Source organism: Drosophila erecta, unplaced genomic scaffold (genome assembly GCF_003286155.1).
Source record: "Drosophila erecta strain 14021-0224.00,06,07 unplaced genomic scaffold, DereRS2 tig00000092-arrow-pilon, whole genome shotgun sequence".
Classification (NCBI taxonomy): domain Eukaryota; kingdom Metazoa; phylum Arthropoda; class Insecta; order Diptera; family Drosophilidae; genus Drosophila; species Drosophila erecta.
In genome coordinates, this window is record NW_020825207.1 from 8799372 (window position 1) to 8818606 (window position 19235).

At 44.1% G+C, this 19235-nt stretch overlaps 2 protein-coding genes across 2 annotated transcripts in view; both read right to left on the reverse strand.

Moving 5' to 3' along the window:
* Window positions 1–10457, reverse strand: part of LOC6548717 (myosin light chain kinase, smooth muscle) — a 32220-nt gene extending 21763 nt beyond the window's left edge. The window contains exon 1 of the mRNA XM_001975411.3: window positions 352–10457. Within this exon, the coding sequence (XP_001975447.3) occupies window positions 352–10360 (10009 nt within the window). The 5' untranslated portion in view covers window positions 10361–10457. The remainder of the gene's footprint in view (window positions 1–351) is intronic.
* Window positions 10425–16353, reverse strand: LOC6548715 (muscle M-line assembly protein unc-89). The gene is made up of 7 exons (XM_026980214.1): window positions 16262–16353; window positions 15870–16161; window positions 15308–15792; window positions 15063–15154; window positions 14466–14678; window positions 10516–14400; window positions 10425–10453 (listed from the first exon to the last, which is right to left on the reverse strand). Exons 1-7 carry the CDS (start codon window positions 16351–16353, stop codon window positions 10425–10427), a joined length of 5088 nt encoding a protein of 1695 aa, XP_026836015.1.
* Between the last annotated feature and the right edge of the window lie 2882 nt (window positions 16354–19235).

Here is a 19235-nt window from a genome sequence, read left to right on the forward strand (position 1 = left end):
CATTCGAATTAAATTAGCTATTTTTATGGGGGTTCTATTTAAATGCGATGATAAAGAGCACCGTTTACCTTTATCATTGATCACTTGCCATATTTGCGAACCGAAAGTGCGAATCGATTTGTTAGTCAAGCAGCAAATACGCCCGACACATCATAAAGTACGCGACTTATTCTAGCCTTACGAACTAGTTTCCTATATACTAGGTCTATACTACACATGCATTTGTATATACATATATACTTGCAGATGCAAATGCAAGGTGCACTATGCGAATTTAAAGCAATTCAGCACTAATTAAGTTTGAAATTCGGGCATTGGATCACTAGGTAGATGGGCACAATTGGCACTTACCTCTAATGTTGCGTGTAAATATGGGCGGAGTGCCAAATTTACTTGAAGGTGCTTCGTATATAGTCACAAGACAGCTAGTTTCGACTTCTCCATTTTGATTGGACGCTATGCATCGATAAATGCCAGAGTCACCCAGTTCGGCCGATTTGATTTCAAGGCACGACAGTCCGTCGTTCAATGTTCTCCTGTACTTGGCACCATTCTCGATGGGGCAGTTATCCTTGAACCACTGCACATTCATCTCGTGACCAGATAGCCCACAAGTCAGCTTGAGGTCGCTGCCAGACGCCGTGTTTCGGTTGGTTAGTTGGATGTCAACAGTTGGCTTCCGCTTGGCACTTCGGGATTCCTTTCGGTCCTTGTACTCAGAGTCCATGGACTTGTATGTCTGCAGGCTAATAGAATCTGCTGTTGGTTCAGCTTCATACGGCTTTCGTTTTGCAACAACCAGTTCTTCATCCAGAACAGTTAGTTTCTTTGCTCCAAGTTGATCTGTTTTTTCAGCTTCAATCTTTACAGGAACCGAAGCGAACACCTTGGCCTCCTGCCTCTTTTCATCGTCGGCGATCCCATCTCGTTTCTGTTCCCTTATACCTCGCATCTCTTCATCGACTGATTTTTTATCTGATACCGTTGACTTATTAGATTTTGAGTCCTTAATTTCGGGAGTTTTAATTCCATCGACCTTTTCTTCAGATATCTTTTCGGGAACAACCTCGGCAACCCCACCCTTTTGGGATTTGTCAGCAGCACCGTCCTCCTTCTGCTTTTTGCCATTATCATCGAGTTTCTCTTTTGAGATTGATTTCTTCTCCAGGACCTTCGCTTTCTTGGGTTTGGCTTCAGAGTCCTTAAGTTCCACCTTACGGCTTTCTTCTGCCTTCTCTTCAGATATCTTTTCCGAAACGATTTCGGAAACATCAGCCGTTTGAGATTTTGTATCCGAAGCGACATTTATCTGTGCTTCTTTTTTTTCGTCCAGCACTTCTTCTACGGATTTCTTCTCCACCACCTTTGTCTTCTTAGATTTGGCATCAGATTTCTTAACGTCCGCCTTTTGGCTTTCATGTGACTTCTCTTCAGAAATCTTTTCGGTAACTATTTCGGACACCTGAGCCTTTTCGGATTTTTTATCAATAGTGGATTCCGTCTGTTCTTCTTTCTTTTCATCCAGTTTCTCTTCTTCGATTGATTTCTTGTCCAAAACCTTCGCCTTCTTAGGTTTAGCTTCAGAATCCTTAACTTCCTCCTTTTGGCTTTCTTCTACCTTCTCTTCAGTAATCTTTTCGGTAACTATTTCGGACACCTGAGCCTTTTCGGATTTTTTATCAATAGTGGACTCCGTCTGTTTTTCTTTCTTTTCATCCAGTTTCTCTTCTTCGATTGATTTCTTGTCCAACACTTTCGCCTTCTTAGGTTTAGCTTCAGAATCCTTAACTTCCTCCTTTTGGCTTTCTTCTACCTTCTCTTCAGTAATCTTTTCGGTAACTATTTCGGACACCTGAGCCTTTTCGGATTTTTTATCAATAGTGGACTCCGTCTGTTTTTCTTTCTTTTCATCCAGTTTCTCTTCTTCGATTGATTTCTTGTCCAAAACCTTCGCTTTCTTAGGTTTAGCTTCAGAATCCTTAACTTTCTCCTTTTGGCTTTCTTCTGCCTTCTCTTCAGTAATCTTTTCGGTAACTATTTCGGACACCTGAGCCTTTTCGGATTTTTTATCAATAGTTGTCTCCGTCTGTTTTTCTTTCTTTTCATCCAGTTTCTCTTCTTCGATTGATTTCTTGTCCAAAACCTTCGCCTTCTTAGGTTTAGCTTCAGAATCCTTAACTTCCTCCTTTTGGCTTTCTTCTACCTTCTCTTCAGTAATCTTTTCGGTAACTATTTCGGACACCTGAGCCTTTTCGGATTTTTTATCAATAGTGGACTCCGTCTGTTTTTCTTTCTTTTCATCTAGTTTCTCTTCTTCGATTGATTTCTTGTCCAAAACCTTCGCCTTCTTAGGTTTAGCTTCAGAATCCCTAACTTCCTCCTTTTGGCTTTCTGCCTTCTCTTCAGTAATCTTTTCGGTAACTATTTCGGACACCAGAGCCTTTTCGGATTTTTTATCAATAGTGGACTCCGTCTGTTTTTCTTTCTTTTCATCCAGTTTCTCTTCTTTGATTGATTTCTTGTCCAAAACCTTCGCTTTCTTAGGTTTCGCTTCAGAATCCTTAACTTCCTCCTTTTGGCTTTCTTCTGCCTTTTCTTCAGTAATATTTTCGGTAACTATTTCGGACACCTGAGCCTTTTCGGATTTTTCATGAATAGTGGACTCCGTCTGTTTTTCTTTCTTTTCATCCAGTTTCTCTTCTTTGATTGATTTCTTGCCCAAAACCTTCGCTTTCTTAGGTTTAGCTTCAGAATCCCTAACTTCCTCCCTTTGGCTTTCTGCCTTCTCTTCAGTAATCTTTTCGGTAACTATTTCGGACACCTGAGCCTTTTCGGATTTTTTATCAATAGTTGTCTCCGTCTGTTTTTCTTTTTTTTCATCCAGTTTCTCTTCTTCGATTGATTTCTTGTCCGAAACCTTCGCCTTCTTAGGTTTTGCTTCAGAATCCTTAACTTCCTCCTTTTGGCTTTCTTCTGCCTTCTGTTCAGTAATCTTTTCGGTAACTATTTCGGACACCTGAGCCTTTTCGGATTTTTTATCAATAGTTGTCTCCGTCTGTTTTTCTTTCTTTTCATCCAGTTTCTCTTCTTCGATTGATTTCTTGTCCAAAACCTTCGCTTTCTTAGGTTTAGCTTCAGAATCCTTAACTTTCTCCTTTTGGCTTTCTTCTGCCTTCTCTTCAGTAATCTTTTCGGTAACTATTTCGGACACCTGAGCCTTTTCGGATTTTTTATCAATAGTGGACTCCGTCTGTTTTTCTTTCTTTTCATCTAGTTTCTCTTCTTCGATTGATTTCTTGTCCAAAACCTTCGCCTTCTTAGGTTTAGCTTCAGAATCCTTAACTTCCTCCTTTTGGCTTTCTTCTGCCTTCTCTTCAGTAATCTTTTCGGTAACTATTTCGGACACCTGAGCCTTTTCGGATTTTTTATCAATAGTGGACTCCGTCTGTTTTTCTTTCTTTTCATCTAGTTTCTCTTCTTCGATTGATTTCTTGTCCAAAACCTTCGCCTTCTTAGGTTTAGCTTCAGAATCCTTAACTTCCTCCTTTTGGCTTTCTTCTGCCTTCTCTTCAGTAATCTTTTCGGTAACTATTTCGGACACCAGAGCCTTTTCGGATTTGTTATCAATAGTGGACTCCGTCAGTTTTTCTTTCTTTTCATCCAATTTCTCTTCTTCAATGGATTTCTTCTCAATAATCTTCGTTTTCTTAGACATAGCTTCAGAGTCCCTAACCTCCTTCTTAAGGCTTTCGTCTGCCTTATTTTCTTTTATATTCTTTTCATCAATATCTTCCACAATATCTGCCTCTGCATCTGACACGCTGTGCAACATTTGAGCTTGTTTTTCAGTCAATTGTTTAAGTTCTTCAATTATAGTTAAAGTATTTTGCGAAACAACTTTAATCTTTCCATTTATTACAGTTGTTAAAAGTGGTTCATCTTTTTTCTCAATATAATCATAGTCATTGAGCAACGTTGTTTTAATATTTTCAATTTTTGGTCTTAAAATTTCCGTCTCCTCATCTAAAAAGTCATCAAGAATTACGAAAATATCCATTAAACTCTGTTGCAAACTTATCATTTTTTCCGACGACTTATCAACATATGTTTCTGATTGAATTTTTACTGCAACTCTTTCCAAATTTAAAATTTTGGGGATTAATAAGGACGGTTTGGTAAACATATTACAGTCGTCGATTAGTTTAATAGTTGCTTTTGTTAAAATCACATTGGTTTTAATTTCCTTAAGGTAATTGTGTTTTACTTTCTCGGCTGCTTCAACAGAAGCCTCGCACAGCGATTCAATTATTGATTCAAAGAGTTCTTTCTCTTTTTTTTCTTTTTCTGTTTTTCCGTCGTAGGTGTGAACTATATGGTCACTTAATTTGAATAAAAGTTTTGCCACTACTTCAGAATCTTCAAGGTTATTGACGATATCACGACTTTCTGCCAAAATGTCATCGCAACTATAGCCTACTGCTTTGGATAATGCCTGGAGCCTTTCGTTCAATGTCCTTATAATATCTTCTCGAGATTTTCCATCCTGATTAGGTTGCTTTTGTGCTTTAACCTCTAGTTGCTTTTCATCCAGGGCTTGTTTTTCCAAGGCTTTGGATTCCTCTAATTCAACTTCAGGTTTCTTGGCTTTTTCAATCTTTTCTTCAGATATCTTCTGAGCTACGACCTCAGATACTTCTGGTTTCTGGGATTTTTGATCGGCATCCTGATCAGCTTGCTTTTGTGCACTATCCTCAAGTTGCTTTTCTTCCAGTGCTTGTTTATCAAGGGCTTCCGCTTTCTGTGATTGCACTTCAGTGTCCTTTACTTCAGGCTTCTTGGTTTCTTCAATCTTTTCCTTAGATATCTTCTCAGCTACAACCGCAGATACTTCTGGTTTCTGCGGCTTCTGTTCGACATTCTGATCAGCTTGCTTTTGTGCACTATCCTCAAGTTGCTTTTCTTCCTGTGCTTGTTTATCCAAAGCTTTGGCTTTCTCAGACTTAACTTCAGTATCCTTTAATTCAAGTTTCTTGGGTTCTTCAATCTTTTCCTCAGATATCTTCTCAACTACGACCTCAGATACTTCTGGTTTCTGGGATTTTTGGTGGACCTCCTGATCAGCTTGCTGTTGTGCACTATCCTCAAGTTGCTTTTCTTCCAGTGCTTGTTTATCCAAGGCTTTGGCTTTCTCTGATTTAACTTCAGTGTCCTTTAATTCAGGTTTCTTGGTTTCTTTAATCTTTTCCTCGGATATCTTCTCAGCTACAACCTCAGATACTTCTGGTTTCTGGGATTTTTGGTCAACATCTTGATCAGCTTGCTTTTGTGCACTATCCTCAAGTTGCTTTTCTTCCAGTGCTTGTTTAACAAAGGCTTTGGCTTTCTCTGATATAACTTCAGTGTCCTTTACTTCAGGTTTCTTGGGTTCTTCAATCTTTTCTTCAGAAATCTTCTCAGCTACGACCTCAGATACTTCTGGTTTTTTGGACTTCTGGTCGACCTCCTGATCAGCTTGCTTTTGTGCACTATCCTCAATTTGCTTTACTTCCAGTGCTTGTTTATCCAAGGCTTTGGCTTTCTCTGATTTAACTTCAGTGTCCTTTACTTCAGGTTTCTTGGATTCTTCAATCTTTTCCTCAGATATCTTCTCAGCTACGACCTCAGATACTTCTGGTTTTTGCGATTTTTGGTCAACATCTTGATCAGCTTGCTTTTGTGCACTACCCTCAAGTTGCTTTTCTTCCAGTGCTTGTTTATCCAAGGCTTTGGCTTTCTCTGATTTAACTTCAGTGTCCTTTACTTCAGGTTTCTTGGATTCTTCAATCTTTTCCTCAGATATCTTCTCAGCTACGACCTCAGATAATTCTGGTTTTTGGGGCTTCTGGTCGACATCCTGATCAGCTTGCTTTTGTGCACTTGTGTCTAGTTCCTTTTCTTCCAGAGCTTGATTATCCAAGACTTCGGCTTTCTGTGATTTCTCTTCAGTTTCCTTTACTTCAGGTTTCTTGGATTCTCCAATCTTTTCCTCAGATATCTTCTCAGCTACGACCTCAGATACTTCTGGTTTCTGGGATTTTTGGTCGGCATCCTGATCAGCTTGCTTTTGTGCACTATCCTCAAGTTGCTTTTCTTCCAGTGCATGTTTATCCAAGGCTTTGGCTTTCTCTGATTTAACTTCAGTGTCCTTTACTTCAAGTTTCTTGGATTCTTCAATCTTTTCCTCAGATATCTTCTCAGCTACGACCTCAGATACTTCTGGTTTTTGCGATTTTTGGTCAACATCTTGATCAGCTTGCTTTTGTGCACTATCCTCAAGTTGCTTTTCTTCCAGTGCTTGTTTATCCAAGGCTTTGGCTTTCTGTGATTTCTCTTCAGTTTCCTTTACTTCAGGTTTCTTGGATTCTTCAATCTTTGCCTCAGATATCTTCTCAGCTACGACCTCAGATACTTCTGGTTTTTGGGGCTTCTGGTCGACATCCTGATCAGCTTGCTTTTGTGCACTTGGGTCTAGTTCCTTTTCTTCCAGAGCTTGATTATCCAAGGCTTCGGCTTTCTGTGATTTCTCTTCAGTTTCCTTTACTTCAGGTTTCTTGGATTCTTCAATCTTTTCCTCAGATATCTTCTCAGCTACGACCTCAGATACTTCTGGTTTCTGGGATTTTTGGTCGGCATCCTGATCAGCTTGCTTTTGTGCACTATCCTCAAGTTGCTTTTCTTCCAGTGCTTGTTTATCCAAGGCTTTGGCTTTCTCTGATTTAACTTCAGTGTCCTTTACTTCAAGTTTCTTGGATTCTTCAATCTTTTCCTCAGATATCTTCTCAGCTACGATCTCAGATACTTCTGGCTTTTGCGATTTTTGGTCAACATCTTGATCAGCTTGCTTTTGTGCACTAGCCTCTAGTTGCTTTTGTTCCAGGGCTTGTTTATCCAAGGCTTCGGCTTTCTGTGATTTCACTTCAGTGTCCTTTACTTCAGATTTCTTGGGATCTTCAATCTTTTCTTCAGAAATCTTCTCAGCTACGACCTCAGATACTTCTGGTTTCTGGGACTTCTGGTCGACATCCTGATCAGCTTGCTTTTGTGCACTAGCCTCTAGTTGCATTTCTTCCAGGGCTTGTTTATCTAAGGCTTCGGCTTTCTGTGATTTCACTTCAGTGTCCTTTACTTCAGGTTTCTTGGTTTCTTCAATCTTTTCCTCAGATATCTTTTCAGCTACGACCTCAGATACTTCTGGTTTTTGGGACTTCTGGTCGGCATCCTGATCAGCTTGCTTTTGTGCACTATCCTCAAGTTGCTTTTCTTCCAGTGCTTGTTTATCCAAGGCTTTGGCTTTCTCTGATTTAACTTCAGTGTCCTTTACTTCAGATTTCTTGGGTTCTTCAATCTTTTCTTCAGAAATCTTCTCAGCTACGACCTCAGATACTTCTGGTTTCTGGGACTTCTGGTCGGCATCCTGATCAGCTTGCTTTTGTACACTATCCTCAAGTTGCTTTTCTTCCAGTGCTTGTTTATCCAAGGCTTTGGCTTTCTCTGATTTCTCTTCAGTTTCCTTTACTTCAGGTTTCTTGGATTCTTCAATCTTTTCCTCAGATATCTTCTCAGCTACGACCTCAGATACTTCTGGTTTCTGCGGCTTCTGTTCGACATTCTGATCAGCTTGCTTTTGTGCACTATCCTCTAGTTGCTTTTCTTCAAGGGCTTGTTTATCGAAGACTTCATCTAAAGAATCTGCCTGGCCTGATTTAATGTCGGTATCAATCTCCAGTTGCTGGGGTTCTTTTAAAATGTCTCGTTCTATTGAATGGTCAACAACATCTTCAATTTCAGATTTTTTGATATCTCCTGCTGCATCCTTATTTTGGTTTTGACTTTCAATAATTTGTTTAAAATCTTCACAAATATAAAGAATCTTTTCAGTAATTAATTGTATTTTTCCAAAAACTACAGCAGTATGGAGTTGCCCATCTTTTTTCTCAATATAGTCATATTCACTCAGTAATATTTTTTTTATTTCTTCTATTTTCGGATTTATTCTTTCCGTTCTTTCATCTAGGAGGTCATCAAATATGATAAATATATCCATCAAATTCTGTTGCAGGCCAATCATTTCTTTTGATGACTTATCAATAAGTTTTTTCGGTTGAGTTTTTTCCGAAAGTTTTTCAAGATTTACTAGTTTCGGAACTAGCAGAGACGGCTTAGTGAACATGTTGCTATCATCAATAAGTTGGATTGCCGCTTTTGTTAAAATAATGTTGGTTTTAATTTCTTTAATGTAGGTTTGAATTACGTGGTCAGTGGCTTCTGGACAGGCTTCGAATAGGGATTCAATAAGTTCTTCAACAAGTTCCTTCTCTGTCTGTTCCTCTGGTGGCATGCCATCATAGGTGTGAACAATGTGCTCTCTTAACTTGAATATAGACTTTGAAACTTTTTCGATATTATCAATATTATCTAGAATATCTTGGCACTCTGTCATGATCGTTTTAACTGCTTCATTTTGTGTAGCATTGTTAGAAGATTGCGATAATTTTTCCGTTAGTGCTTCCAAAATAGTTTCTGGGGATGCCTTTTGGGACACAACTTCAGTTGGTTTTTCCTCATCATCCACCTCTTTTTTTCCCAATTGCTGTTCACTGTCTTGGTGTTGTTCTTGTTCAGATATTTTATCTGCCTTCTGATCATCTTTTTTAGCGGCCAACTCAATTTGGTTTTGAAGCTTTGAGTCTGCTTCAATCTCCTTCTTGTTTTCATCCACTGTGTTCTTAGGGCCTTCTTGTTTGTAAGAATCCAGTTGTTGATCAGATTCCAACATTTTGGGTCTTTTAGCCTCGGGTTCAACGTCCTCCTGGCTTCCTGATCCCTCTTTAATATCGATGTCAGTATCCAACGCTGATTCGGGTGAGGAGACATCCGATTGACTTTGAAGTTCGGAAAGAAACACGTTCAGTTTGTTAAGATTTTTCTGAAGATTACTGATCTGCAGCTGCAGTGCATCTATGAGGGCAAACTGCTCAGTGGTTATCTGAGTGAGTTGGGGTTGAGAAAGGATTTCTTTCTCAATTTGCACAAGAGTTGCCTCTAGCTGAGCAATGTCGTCCGTATTTTCATCTACCAAAAGAATACATGTCGGGTTATGCGCTCGAAGTCCTTTCTCGATTTCGGTAAGGAACGCTTTTCCAGACGAAACGTTTTCTATAATTATGCCTATATCGATTGGTACTGTGGGCTCAACATGAATTGCAGACAATGCCTTCAGTTCCGCAGTAATGGAATCCATTTCCTGTAAAAGTTCTATGACACGAATTGTATTGTCATTACCCTCAATAAAATCAAAGACAGCCACTAAGCTGCTTTGAGTCTTTAAAAGGCCACCTAAAACTTCGTTACTAATCAGATCGCTGACATCGTTTATACTCCGGAAAGCAGCCATTAGACTAGTCTGAAGCTGAACAACAACTGAAGACGATTTCTCCACGTCTACGGTGGGCTGGGCGGCCACAGCTCCAATGGAACTTACTAGATTTTCAATAGGTTGCTTTAGAGTTTTTAATTTTTGATAATCCACAGCGTCTGGGCGCTCACAGAAGACAACAAAGTTGGCAAAGGCCTTTTCGATTTTGGCGAACATTTCCTCGGCCAACTGCGTTTCTAGTATTGGTAACGAAAGCAGTATGTCTTCAAAGGCACTCTCTACGTTCTCCAAGGAGTCCACTAAACCAGATTCATAAGTGTGCACCAAGCACTCCTTCAATCTGAACATGGTGCGAGCTATTTCCGCCTGGGCCAGAACGGTTTCCTGTTGAACGGTATCAGTGACAAGGGAAATCTGTATGTTCTCAAGATCTGACTTCAGTTGCTCCATTATTTTGCCAACTTGCTGAAGCTCTTTATTGGCATCCGTCTGGGTGACTTCCAGACAGGCTTCCAATTGCTTGATGCCACTGGCGACACCTTGTTGTATATCGAATACATCCACTTGCGGCTCTTCCTCCACGACGGCTACTTCCTGGATGTGATCTGATACGGTTTGCTGATGGCCGCTGCTCTTAAGCTCAGAGATATCTCCCTGCGTGGATATATCAGTGACATTTTCCAAGAGTTGCACATCAATCTGCTCACAGTATTGCCTCACATCGTGCAATGGAGTGGCCAAAGTCTTGAGCTTGGACAATTCGAGATCAGTCAAACTCTCGACGCCACTATGGGCCATGCACTCCTCCACCTGAAGAACACAGCGCTCCAAGCTGCAGAGGGCTTCGGCGAAGGTTCCCTGTTGACTGGCCTCTGACATGGAATGAGCTGCTTCTATCAAGTTGGTTTCCTGAACCACTGCCAAACTACTTTGCAGCTCTTGCATCTTAACGAGGGCTGCCTGTACCTGCTGTGCAGCTGTTCCCGACAGAGAAACCACGTCAGGATCTTCACAATGCGAAAGGACCGATGTGATTCCCTGGTTCAAATCAGACAGTAAAACATCAATAGTCGATGGTTTCTCTGGACTTGTGGGCACACCCGCATCCGGATCAGTGGGCAAAGACTCTGCGGCTGACTTAAGCACTGACACATCATCCAAGGTGGATAAGTCCTCCATTGAAGCTCTCGGGGGCTTCAAATTTTGGAGCACATGAATCAGACTAGAGAGCGGACTGGCTATGGAAAGTTTCTCATCCATTGACTCCTTTTGTTGGCCAACAATGTCACCAAACTGATTCAGTGCATTTATGAATTCACTCTCAGTCAAGGATTCGGCAGTGTGTAGGGCTTTAGCCAAGTCAGCAAAACTTTTGCCGCACTCGAAGAGAATTCTAGTTGTGTTGGCCTCGTTGACGTCGAGAGTTGTTTCTGCCTCGCTAAATGTCGCCAGTCCTTTAGCAATTTGCAGGATGCGAAGAAGGTACACTTGGGCTTCGTTTGAGGAGGTCTTTACTCGTTCGGAGGCCTTGGGACTTTCGCTTACTTTATTTAACGCCTCCTGCAGGGTTTCTATGTTGGCAACAGCTTCCTCCAGGGACACCTTGGTCTCCAACACCTTCCGCAGGGCACTGAATGATTTGTCCTGCTGCTGTGACGCTTGCTCCTCATCCTGTTGAATCTCCTGCTGCAGAATCTTAAACTCGTGCTCTTCTATATCGATGACCACGTTGCGGATGAGGCTGCGTATATTGTCCAGGGTCTGAAGAGCCTGCTGATCGGGATCCCGAGCGACCAGCAAACGTTGGTGACCTTTTTGGGTGTTCTCCTGCAACATACTCAGTGGTTCAATCAGGTCGGCTAAGGAACCGGTCATATTCTTGACCTCTGTCTGACGGATGCAGTAGTTTAGCTCGTCGACGGGCCGCTTTAGTCTGTCCAGCAATTCTACATGATGTCCGGTAATTTCCCTTTCCAAAATGGAGCCTATTAGAGCTGACAGTTCATCCTTGAGGTTCAGCAAGCGAATCTTAACGTTAGGGGAGAGTCGGGCAGAGATCCTCTCGATGTTGGTCTCAAAATGCAAGACCGCCTGGGCAAATGATTGTAAAAGTTTCTGGGTATCTGCCACACCCAATACTGGCTCTGATCGCAGTTCCTCCTGAGGCACGGAGTTCTGACCACTTTCCAGTTCTTGTCCCAGCTGCGCGAGGCCGTTTTGAATCTCTTGCAAGGGGGGCACCATTGATTCCACAGTGCTAACTGTCCGCATTCCTCCCTCCACGCTACCAGAATTTTCATTAAGGATTACTTCCAGGCCCTTTTTGAGCTCGAAAAGAGGTGGCGTAACAATGTCCAGAATGGCCATGTTTATTTTCTGCTCAATTGACTCGGATCCCGCAAGGGACTCCGTCTTATCTTCAATGGACTGCAGTGTGCTTTGGAGCTGCTTAATCGGCTCCACAATGCTCTCAAGCACCTTCTGGTGCACCTTCTTGTAGATCTGCTCCTCGGACTCCTCCAGCGATAGCTCCATTTCAACGCGCTCCAGAGCTTCCTGTATCTTTGCCACCGGTTGGCAAATCTCCTTTAGAGCGCTTGCTTCGCTGGGCAGATTGGCCTCCGAAATGGTGGCAAAGGACATGGAATCGGGTACTTCCTGCATTTTTTCAACCGTTTCCGAAAAATGCTTTGCTGCCTCCAGTTCCTGCGCCTCCTGCAGAAGAGCCTGCGACTTAATTGTGCCCTGCGTGATCTCTAATCCCTGCTGGATGTCATCGGCAGTCAGTTCGATTTGGGCCCGTAGACACTCCGACTCGAACTTCCTGCTAACGATTTTGAGCTCTTCCAGCGCTCTCTTCATTTGCTCGGCCACGCTGTCAATGATGCAGACACTGGTGCGTTGGATGAGCGTGGCTCCAGTCTCGTCGATCTCCACGCATTTTTCAATGACCTGCAGACCCAAGTGCAGTTGGCGGATATCCTCATCCATCGATTGGATGAGGGCGTCGATTTGAGTCTCACCAGAGTATACCCTTAATTTCGATTCGATTTGCTTGATAGGATCGATTATATTGCGGATGATGGCTATGCTCTGATCCGCTGCCGACGGGGTCATCATCATGGTGGACTGTTCCATCACCTCATTCTCGACGGCACTCAAATGATTGTCGATAACCTTCAGCAACTTTGCGAGCGGAACGAGGGCAATCAGATTTTTATTAATCTCATGCTCATCGGTAACAACCCTTGCATGGGAGGATGGTGTTACCATCAGTCCGTCGCCCACTGCACCCGAAATATCCTGCAGGCGAGCATCATCCTCAGTTGTCTTGGAGGAATCGGTGTCTGTGGGTTTTTTTGACTTCTTACGCTTTGGCGGTGGCACTGAATCTTTGTCCTTCTCCGGACTACCTTGTGCACCAGAGGCGGCCTTTTGGGATGCGGACATCTGGGCACTGGCAAAGGTTTGCAGCTCGGATGTCTCCTCCTCACCTTGACTGCCAGAGGCCGAGGCTTTGGATAAGCTGAAGAACTCATCTGTTTCCGTGGGCTTGGACTTCTTTCGCTTTCGTATAGGAGCCGATAGCGACAGTTCCTCCTCCATTTTGTCAAAGGACTGCTGCACATACTGCTCAGTCTCCTTGTCCACACGGCCTTCCCTTCCCGAAGAGCCGTGTACCGTGATCTCGTTTATGGAAATGTCATCCATATCAGCCTCAGTTCGCATATCGTCCTCGACTGTAAAATATTCTGGTGAAATGTCAATGACCACCGCTTCCATCAGCAGTTTTCCCGATTGCGAGGTCTCCTTGACGAAGCGCAGAGGTGGCAGTTCGACGATGTTGTGCTCAGTAACATGCTCCGAGATTTGATCGGCATACATTTCCACAATCTTCAGGGCTTCCTCCTCCGTAAGATCGGGAGTCTCGTAGAGTGATACCGATACCTCCTTGCCGTCGAAGGAGAAGGACACGTCGCCCTTTTCATCGATGGTTATGTCACCGACTGGCGTCTCGTACAGCTGAGAAGTGCGCTCCTCCTGGATGGTGGACAGGGAGTAATTCCTCTGTAGCTCATTCTCGTGGAGCTGCTCGCTCTTCTGCTGCTGGCTTCTCTGGGCATCCTCGAAGCCCAGAAGGGATGCCGAACTGGCAACGATACCCATGCAGTTCTTAGCCTCGCACGTGTAAGTGCCCAGGCAGCAGGTGCCATCCTGTCCAGAAATAATCCGGTGAATGTCGCCCGGTTTCAGCTCCACCCCATCCTTGTACCACTTGAGGGCGGGCTGGGGAACACCGATGACCTTGCACTCCAGATTCACGGCTCCCTCCTCAGTGAGCACAGCGCGCAGGCATTCCAGGAAGCGGGGCTTCTTGTAGTGCCGCGGTATCTGCAGCTTCAGGAAACAGGAGGTGATGCTGGTGCCGAAATCGTTGACGGCAACGCACTTCCACTCCGCTTGGTCCACAAACTCCACGGCCTTAATGTCCAGCAGCCAGTCTTCGTTTTCACCACGACAATGGTTATATCTTTCGTTTGGATCAATGGGCAGCTCGTCGCGGAACCAGGAAAGTATTGGATCCGGAGTGGCCTTCACCACCACCTTGAACTGAAAGGGTTCGTTGATCTTAGCATCCGTGCTTTTCAGTCCAGTTAGAAACTTTGGCGCTTGGTTCTGACTTTGTTGGGTGAAGACAAGTCGCTCCTCGTCGGTCAGTTGGTTCTGAATGTCCTCCACGGTGAGGACGGCAGTGCTGCTGGTCTCTCCCATGCAATTGCGCGCAATGCAGCAGTAGGTGCCCAATGAGTTGGTGCCCGTCAGCTGGTAGACATCGCCCGGCTTCAGTTCGTGGCCATCCTTGAACCACTTGAGAATGGGCGTGGGAAAGCCCACCACCTTGCACTCGAAGGACACCAGTCCCTCCTCGGTGAGCACGGCGCGCAGACTCTCCATGAACCTGGGCTTGCGATAGTTCCTGGGTACTAAAGAAACACATGGTTTATAAAAGGTCTGGTCTAGTAATACAGGATCATTCCAATCCACTCACTGTCCATGGCAACGGAACACGTTGAAATGCCCATACTGCCATCGAAGCTGGTCACCACGCATTTCCATTCGCCGGCATCGCAGGACTCCGATGGCTTCACCTCGATCATGTAGACGCCCAGACCGTCCTCGATCAGCTTGTACCGCTCGGCGGTCTCCACCCGGCCGCTCGCATTGTACCAGCAGACGCTCTTCGGCCACGGCGGCACCACCACTGCGGAATGGAGGAAAGATCAGGTGTGAGATCATGCGAGATCATGTAAACAATCTGCCCGAGCGCCCATCTCTGCCTTCTCGTTTTATGTATTCCTGTTGCTCGCTTTATTTATCTTCTCTCTGGCGGGCAATTAGCGGTTTTGTTTTGATCGCAAATGTTGATGACCCACCTCAACATTCGAGGCATTCCGATTCCGATTCCGAATCGTGCGATCGAGTTCAAGTTTCTAGAGCACGATCTAAAAACAACAAGCGCCGGCGAGAATTGGACCAATTTTCGCCAGCACGCCCAAGTGCCCGAGAGAAGATAAACAAAAATACGTTGGCCCAGTGCCAGCAGGAGATCTCCGCTGATCCACTAGCCAGTGCTCCGAGTGCTCACCTTGACAGCCGAGAATGATGGTCTCCCCAATGAGCAGGCTCATGTCTCGCAGTTCGTTCGTGAATATCGGTGGCGGAGCATTGCCTGCCACGCTGCGGGAAGATAAAAACATCCGTACAACTTGAGAATCCCATTTGATATATCCCATTAATAGGTAATTATATTTACAATGTAAAAGAAATGCCCATAAATGAATCTTATTCTCAAAGGCAACAGTGCGTATGAGTAATTAAGTGTTAGCTCACCTGTCCGCCGGCTTGAGGGATCCCTCGCGACTTCCGCGTCCCACCACATGCACCTTGGAGCTGGAGTAGTTGACGCCCATGCAGTTGCGCGCCTCGCAGGTGTACGTGCCCAGTGAGGTGGGGTCATCGGCGTTGGCGGTCAGGGCGAATATGTCGCCGGCCTTGATCTCCTTGGAGTCCTTGAACCAGCGCAAATGGGGCGTGGGCACACCCACCACCTTGCACTCCAGCGAGACGGTTCCCTGCTCCGTGAGCACTGCGCGCAGTTCCTCCACGAACTCGGGTGTTTTGTAGGCCTTCGGCACCAAGACATTCAGCATTCCCAGGCAGGAGTTTCGTCCGCCGAAGTTCTCCGCCATGAGCATCCACTGACCGCCGTCGTCCAGCGTCACGGGACTAATCTCCAAGTAGTGGAAGGTGCCCTCATTGACCTCAGTGATGCGGTCGTTCTCGCAGACTCTTCGGTCATTTCTGTACCAGGTGAGCTAGAGAATAAGGTATCATTTTAGCTAAATTAATAAACCAATTCAAAACATTGTAACCTAATGGACTTCAAGCTCACCTTAAGATCTGTTGAGCTGCGTATTTCGGTTAGGAGGCGTGTCCGGGTGCCCACTTTCACGGATAGGTCGGGCAGGCGGCGCAGGAACACCGGCGGATCGTCGCCCGTGGATCTGTCCTCCACGATGAGCTCCACGTGCCTGCGCACCACATCCTTGCTCTTCGTCCGGGCGAACAGCGTGTAGTGGCCGGCGTCCTCCCGCTGCACATGCTCCACGGCCAGTTGGACGGCATTGCTGGTGGCCGTGATGCGGAAGCGGTCGGAGTTCTCAATGGGAATCTCACCCCGGCTCCTGCAAGTACAGCAGCATTAGGGTTAAACCACCCAAAAGGGCGTCTTAATGAAGCTCCATAAAGCACTCGAATCCCTTGGAAACCATTCTAATAGATCACCTTTTCCTGTAGACCGACGAGGCCGAGGAGAGTGCGCCGTTGAGTTGCTTGTGCTCATTGCACTGGCAGCATTTGGAACATCCGTTGCCCATGGCGTTTTATTTTGTTTTTGTTTTTTAATTTTAACCGATACTGCAATCGGTTACGGTTGAAAGCAGATTGCACCAATATTCGTTTCGATTAGTGGAACTCGTTAGAATTTACTATAATTTCCAATTTAAGCCCCACGGAATGTTATACTCATTTTATTTTCAAATGCTCCACTTGTTTATATAAAAGACCGTTTTTTTTTCGGAAAACTTAAAATTGCAACAAAGTTTGGAATCAAGAAATTAAATTATTATACAAAATTATACAAATATACCAAAAGTCATTAATCTTTCCACCTGTCTTTGCGGCTCACCAAGAATATGTATGTCAGAATTCTGGGATGTATAAATTTAAAGAACACCACATACGTTTCACTGTTTTTAAAAGCGTTTTTTAAATAACTCAGCTTGCACGTGCAAACATTTTGCTGCTCAAGAGTTATTTGTTTATGTGCCGCACCAATAAACTAATGAACCAATAAACCGAAACAAACAATAATCAGAATTATGAGAAAGCGAAAATTGACAAAAATATTTTCGAATGTTTATAAATAAATGCTTGAACTTGCTTAGCTATTTCAATAGACTAAAAGCCGAGCACCGCGGACTGCAATAATTCAAACGGTAGCTAGAAAACAACGCGATTGCCAATTTATTTTTGGGATGCGTGTGTTTTTGATGTTGAGCGCTAATAACTTGTTGTTTCGCCCGAGATCGAGAATTTTCAAATTGTTTCTTGTTTCCTTTGTGTAGCCCAGTATCGGTTTATTTATTTTTCTGTTGCTCTCGCTCGGATATTGCCAAACATCTGAACCGATCCGATCGCACTCTCCACCTATGTAGGCATTATGTAATTTTCGTTTTCGTTTGAAAAGAACTATTTTCAACACTTTTAGGGCATTAAATGGAAACGTTTTTGACGCACATCGCCGAAATTCCTTGCACTGCCCCCCAAAAAGACAACCCCAAAAACAACGAAATCCAAGGCAGACGAAAGTTCCGCGGACGCGACAGCCAGCGATTTGTTAATGTGGCTATATTTAGACGTTTGTTACAGAACGCGGCCAGCGGGTCCGTCACCTCCAAACTACCAGGTGCCACATCCCTGAGGAATGCTCGCGCAAAACTGATTGATTTCGATATGCAGATGATTTATTGAGTATACGCCGCGTGCACACCCCCGAATTCCACAAACCAGTACGTATACGCAGTGGTGTATATATAGAATAGCACTTTCGTATAGCACTGCCGCCGCCGCTGCTACAATTCTTGATGTCCGCCCGCTGGGCAACGGATATGTTAATGCGCCGATCGTCGATGTGGAACTGGCCGCTCAAGAGTTTTCGGGGGCCCATGGCGGAATAGTCAGAGAAACAACCGAAAAATGGGAACCTAAAGATCTAATGGTGCTCTTTGGTGGCGCAGACGTCGGTGGGTCTGTGCTCTCGGTCTGCTCAATTGAGCAAATCGGTCTCCTTGGCGCAGAAGTCATATGTTAATGGTTAATGCGCAAATTTTTGGCATTATGCACAGCAGACCGGGCGGAGCAAGGACGGTGATTCACACGAGTGCGCGCCGAGTGCACAGGTAAGTCAAGGAAACTATACATACGAGTATATATTTTCACTCGACAGATTTATGACTTACCACTCGAATTTGAAGGGCAGCAGATCGGGCTCATCCTCTTCGGCGCAGTCGATCTTCACGAAGAACGTGGCCCGTTCGTTGGGGATGCAGCGGATCAGGGAGCTGGAGTTCTCGCTGAACGTGATGCGAGGCGGTGGTCGGTGGCCCGTCTCGGGCACCCCATCCTCGCCAGGAGGCTCTGCAAAGTGGGTAGCACGGTGCGTTAATTATAAGCATGACTAATCGCTTTATAAATTACGATGCCGCAGGAAACCGTCCGCCAAACAAATAATCATAAATATTTGCGAAATGTCAAGAATGGCCCCGCATCCACGGGTAGACACGAGCACACATAGTTATGCCGGCTGGGAAAGCGCAAAGAGTCGCAACTTTGAAGTGAATTCGCATTCAGGATACCCTAATCAGGTTTAATATGAAATCAACTGCCGCACAACCATAATTACTCAACCTTCCCTTTCTTACCTTAAAAACAATTGACTTAAATCACCGATTTAATATAATTAAGAAGTTTTAAAATTATTATCTAAAGATATACACATAAATATTTTAGTTGCTCGTGTAGACAATTTGCGATATTTAGGGGTTACGTTTATACAATACAATTAGGTTTCCGCCGCCTAAAATTGTTTGGTTTCCGATATTTGGTTATCGGATTTTGGTTTCGGATTTGGTTTGACGATTTTTTATTTGGAATTAGCTGGTTGTTAGCCAACTAGTTTTGAAACTAACTTTATTTTATATAAAAATTAATAACACCTTGTAGCATTTCATTCATAAACTAAAGATACTACTAAACACAAATATCCCAAAATATGGAAGTCTTGCTGATTATAGATTCAAATACAATAAACACTATAATTCCTGTATCAATAATATTGTGTTTACTCTGAAAAGCTCGTTTGTCCCGTGCACATCGCCCATACCCTGCACAAACATCGAGTATCTCGAATATTCACTAAAAATAGTTCCAAATATTATTCATACACTACACGTATTTGCGAGCATGTCGAATCTTTCTGCATGGGAAGCCGTAATCAAATGTGATTTGCAAATAGTATTCAGGCAATTGGGAACGGCTCGGTCCTCGCCGGGATGCGGACGCGATAATGACACTCGACCAGCGCATATTCCAACGTACAATTATGAAAATTTCTCATACACAATTCACAATTACGTAACCGCACTGTGGCCGTACAAATGCCGATGAAGGAGGGGAAAACGGAGACGGAGCCCGTGGC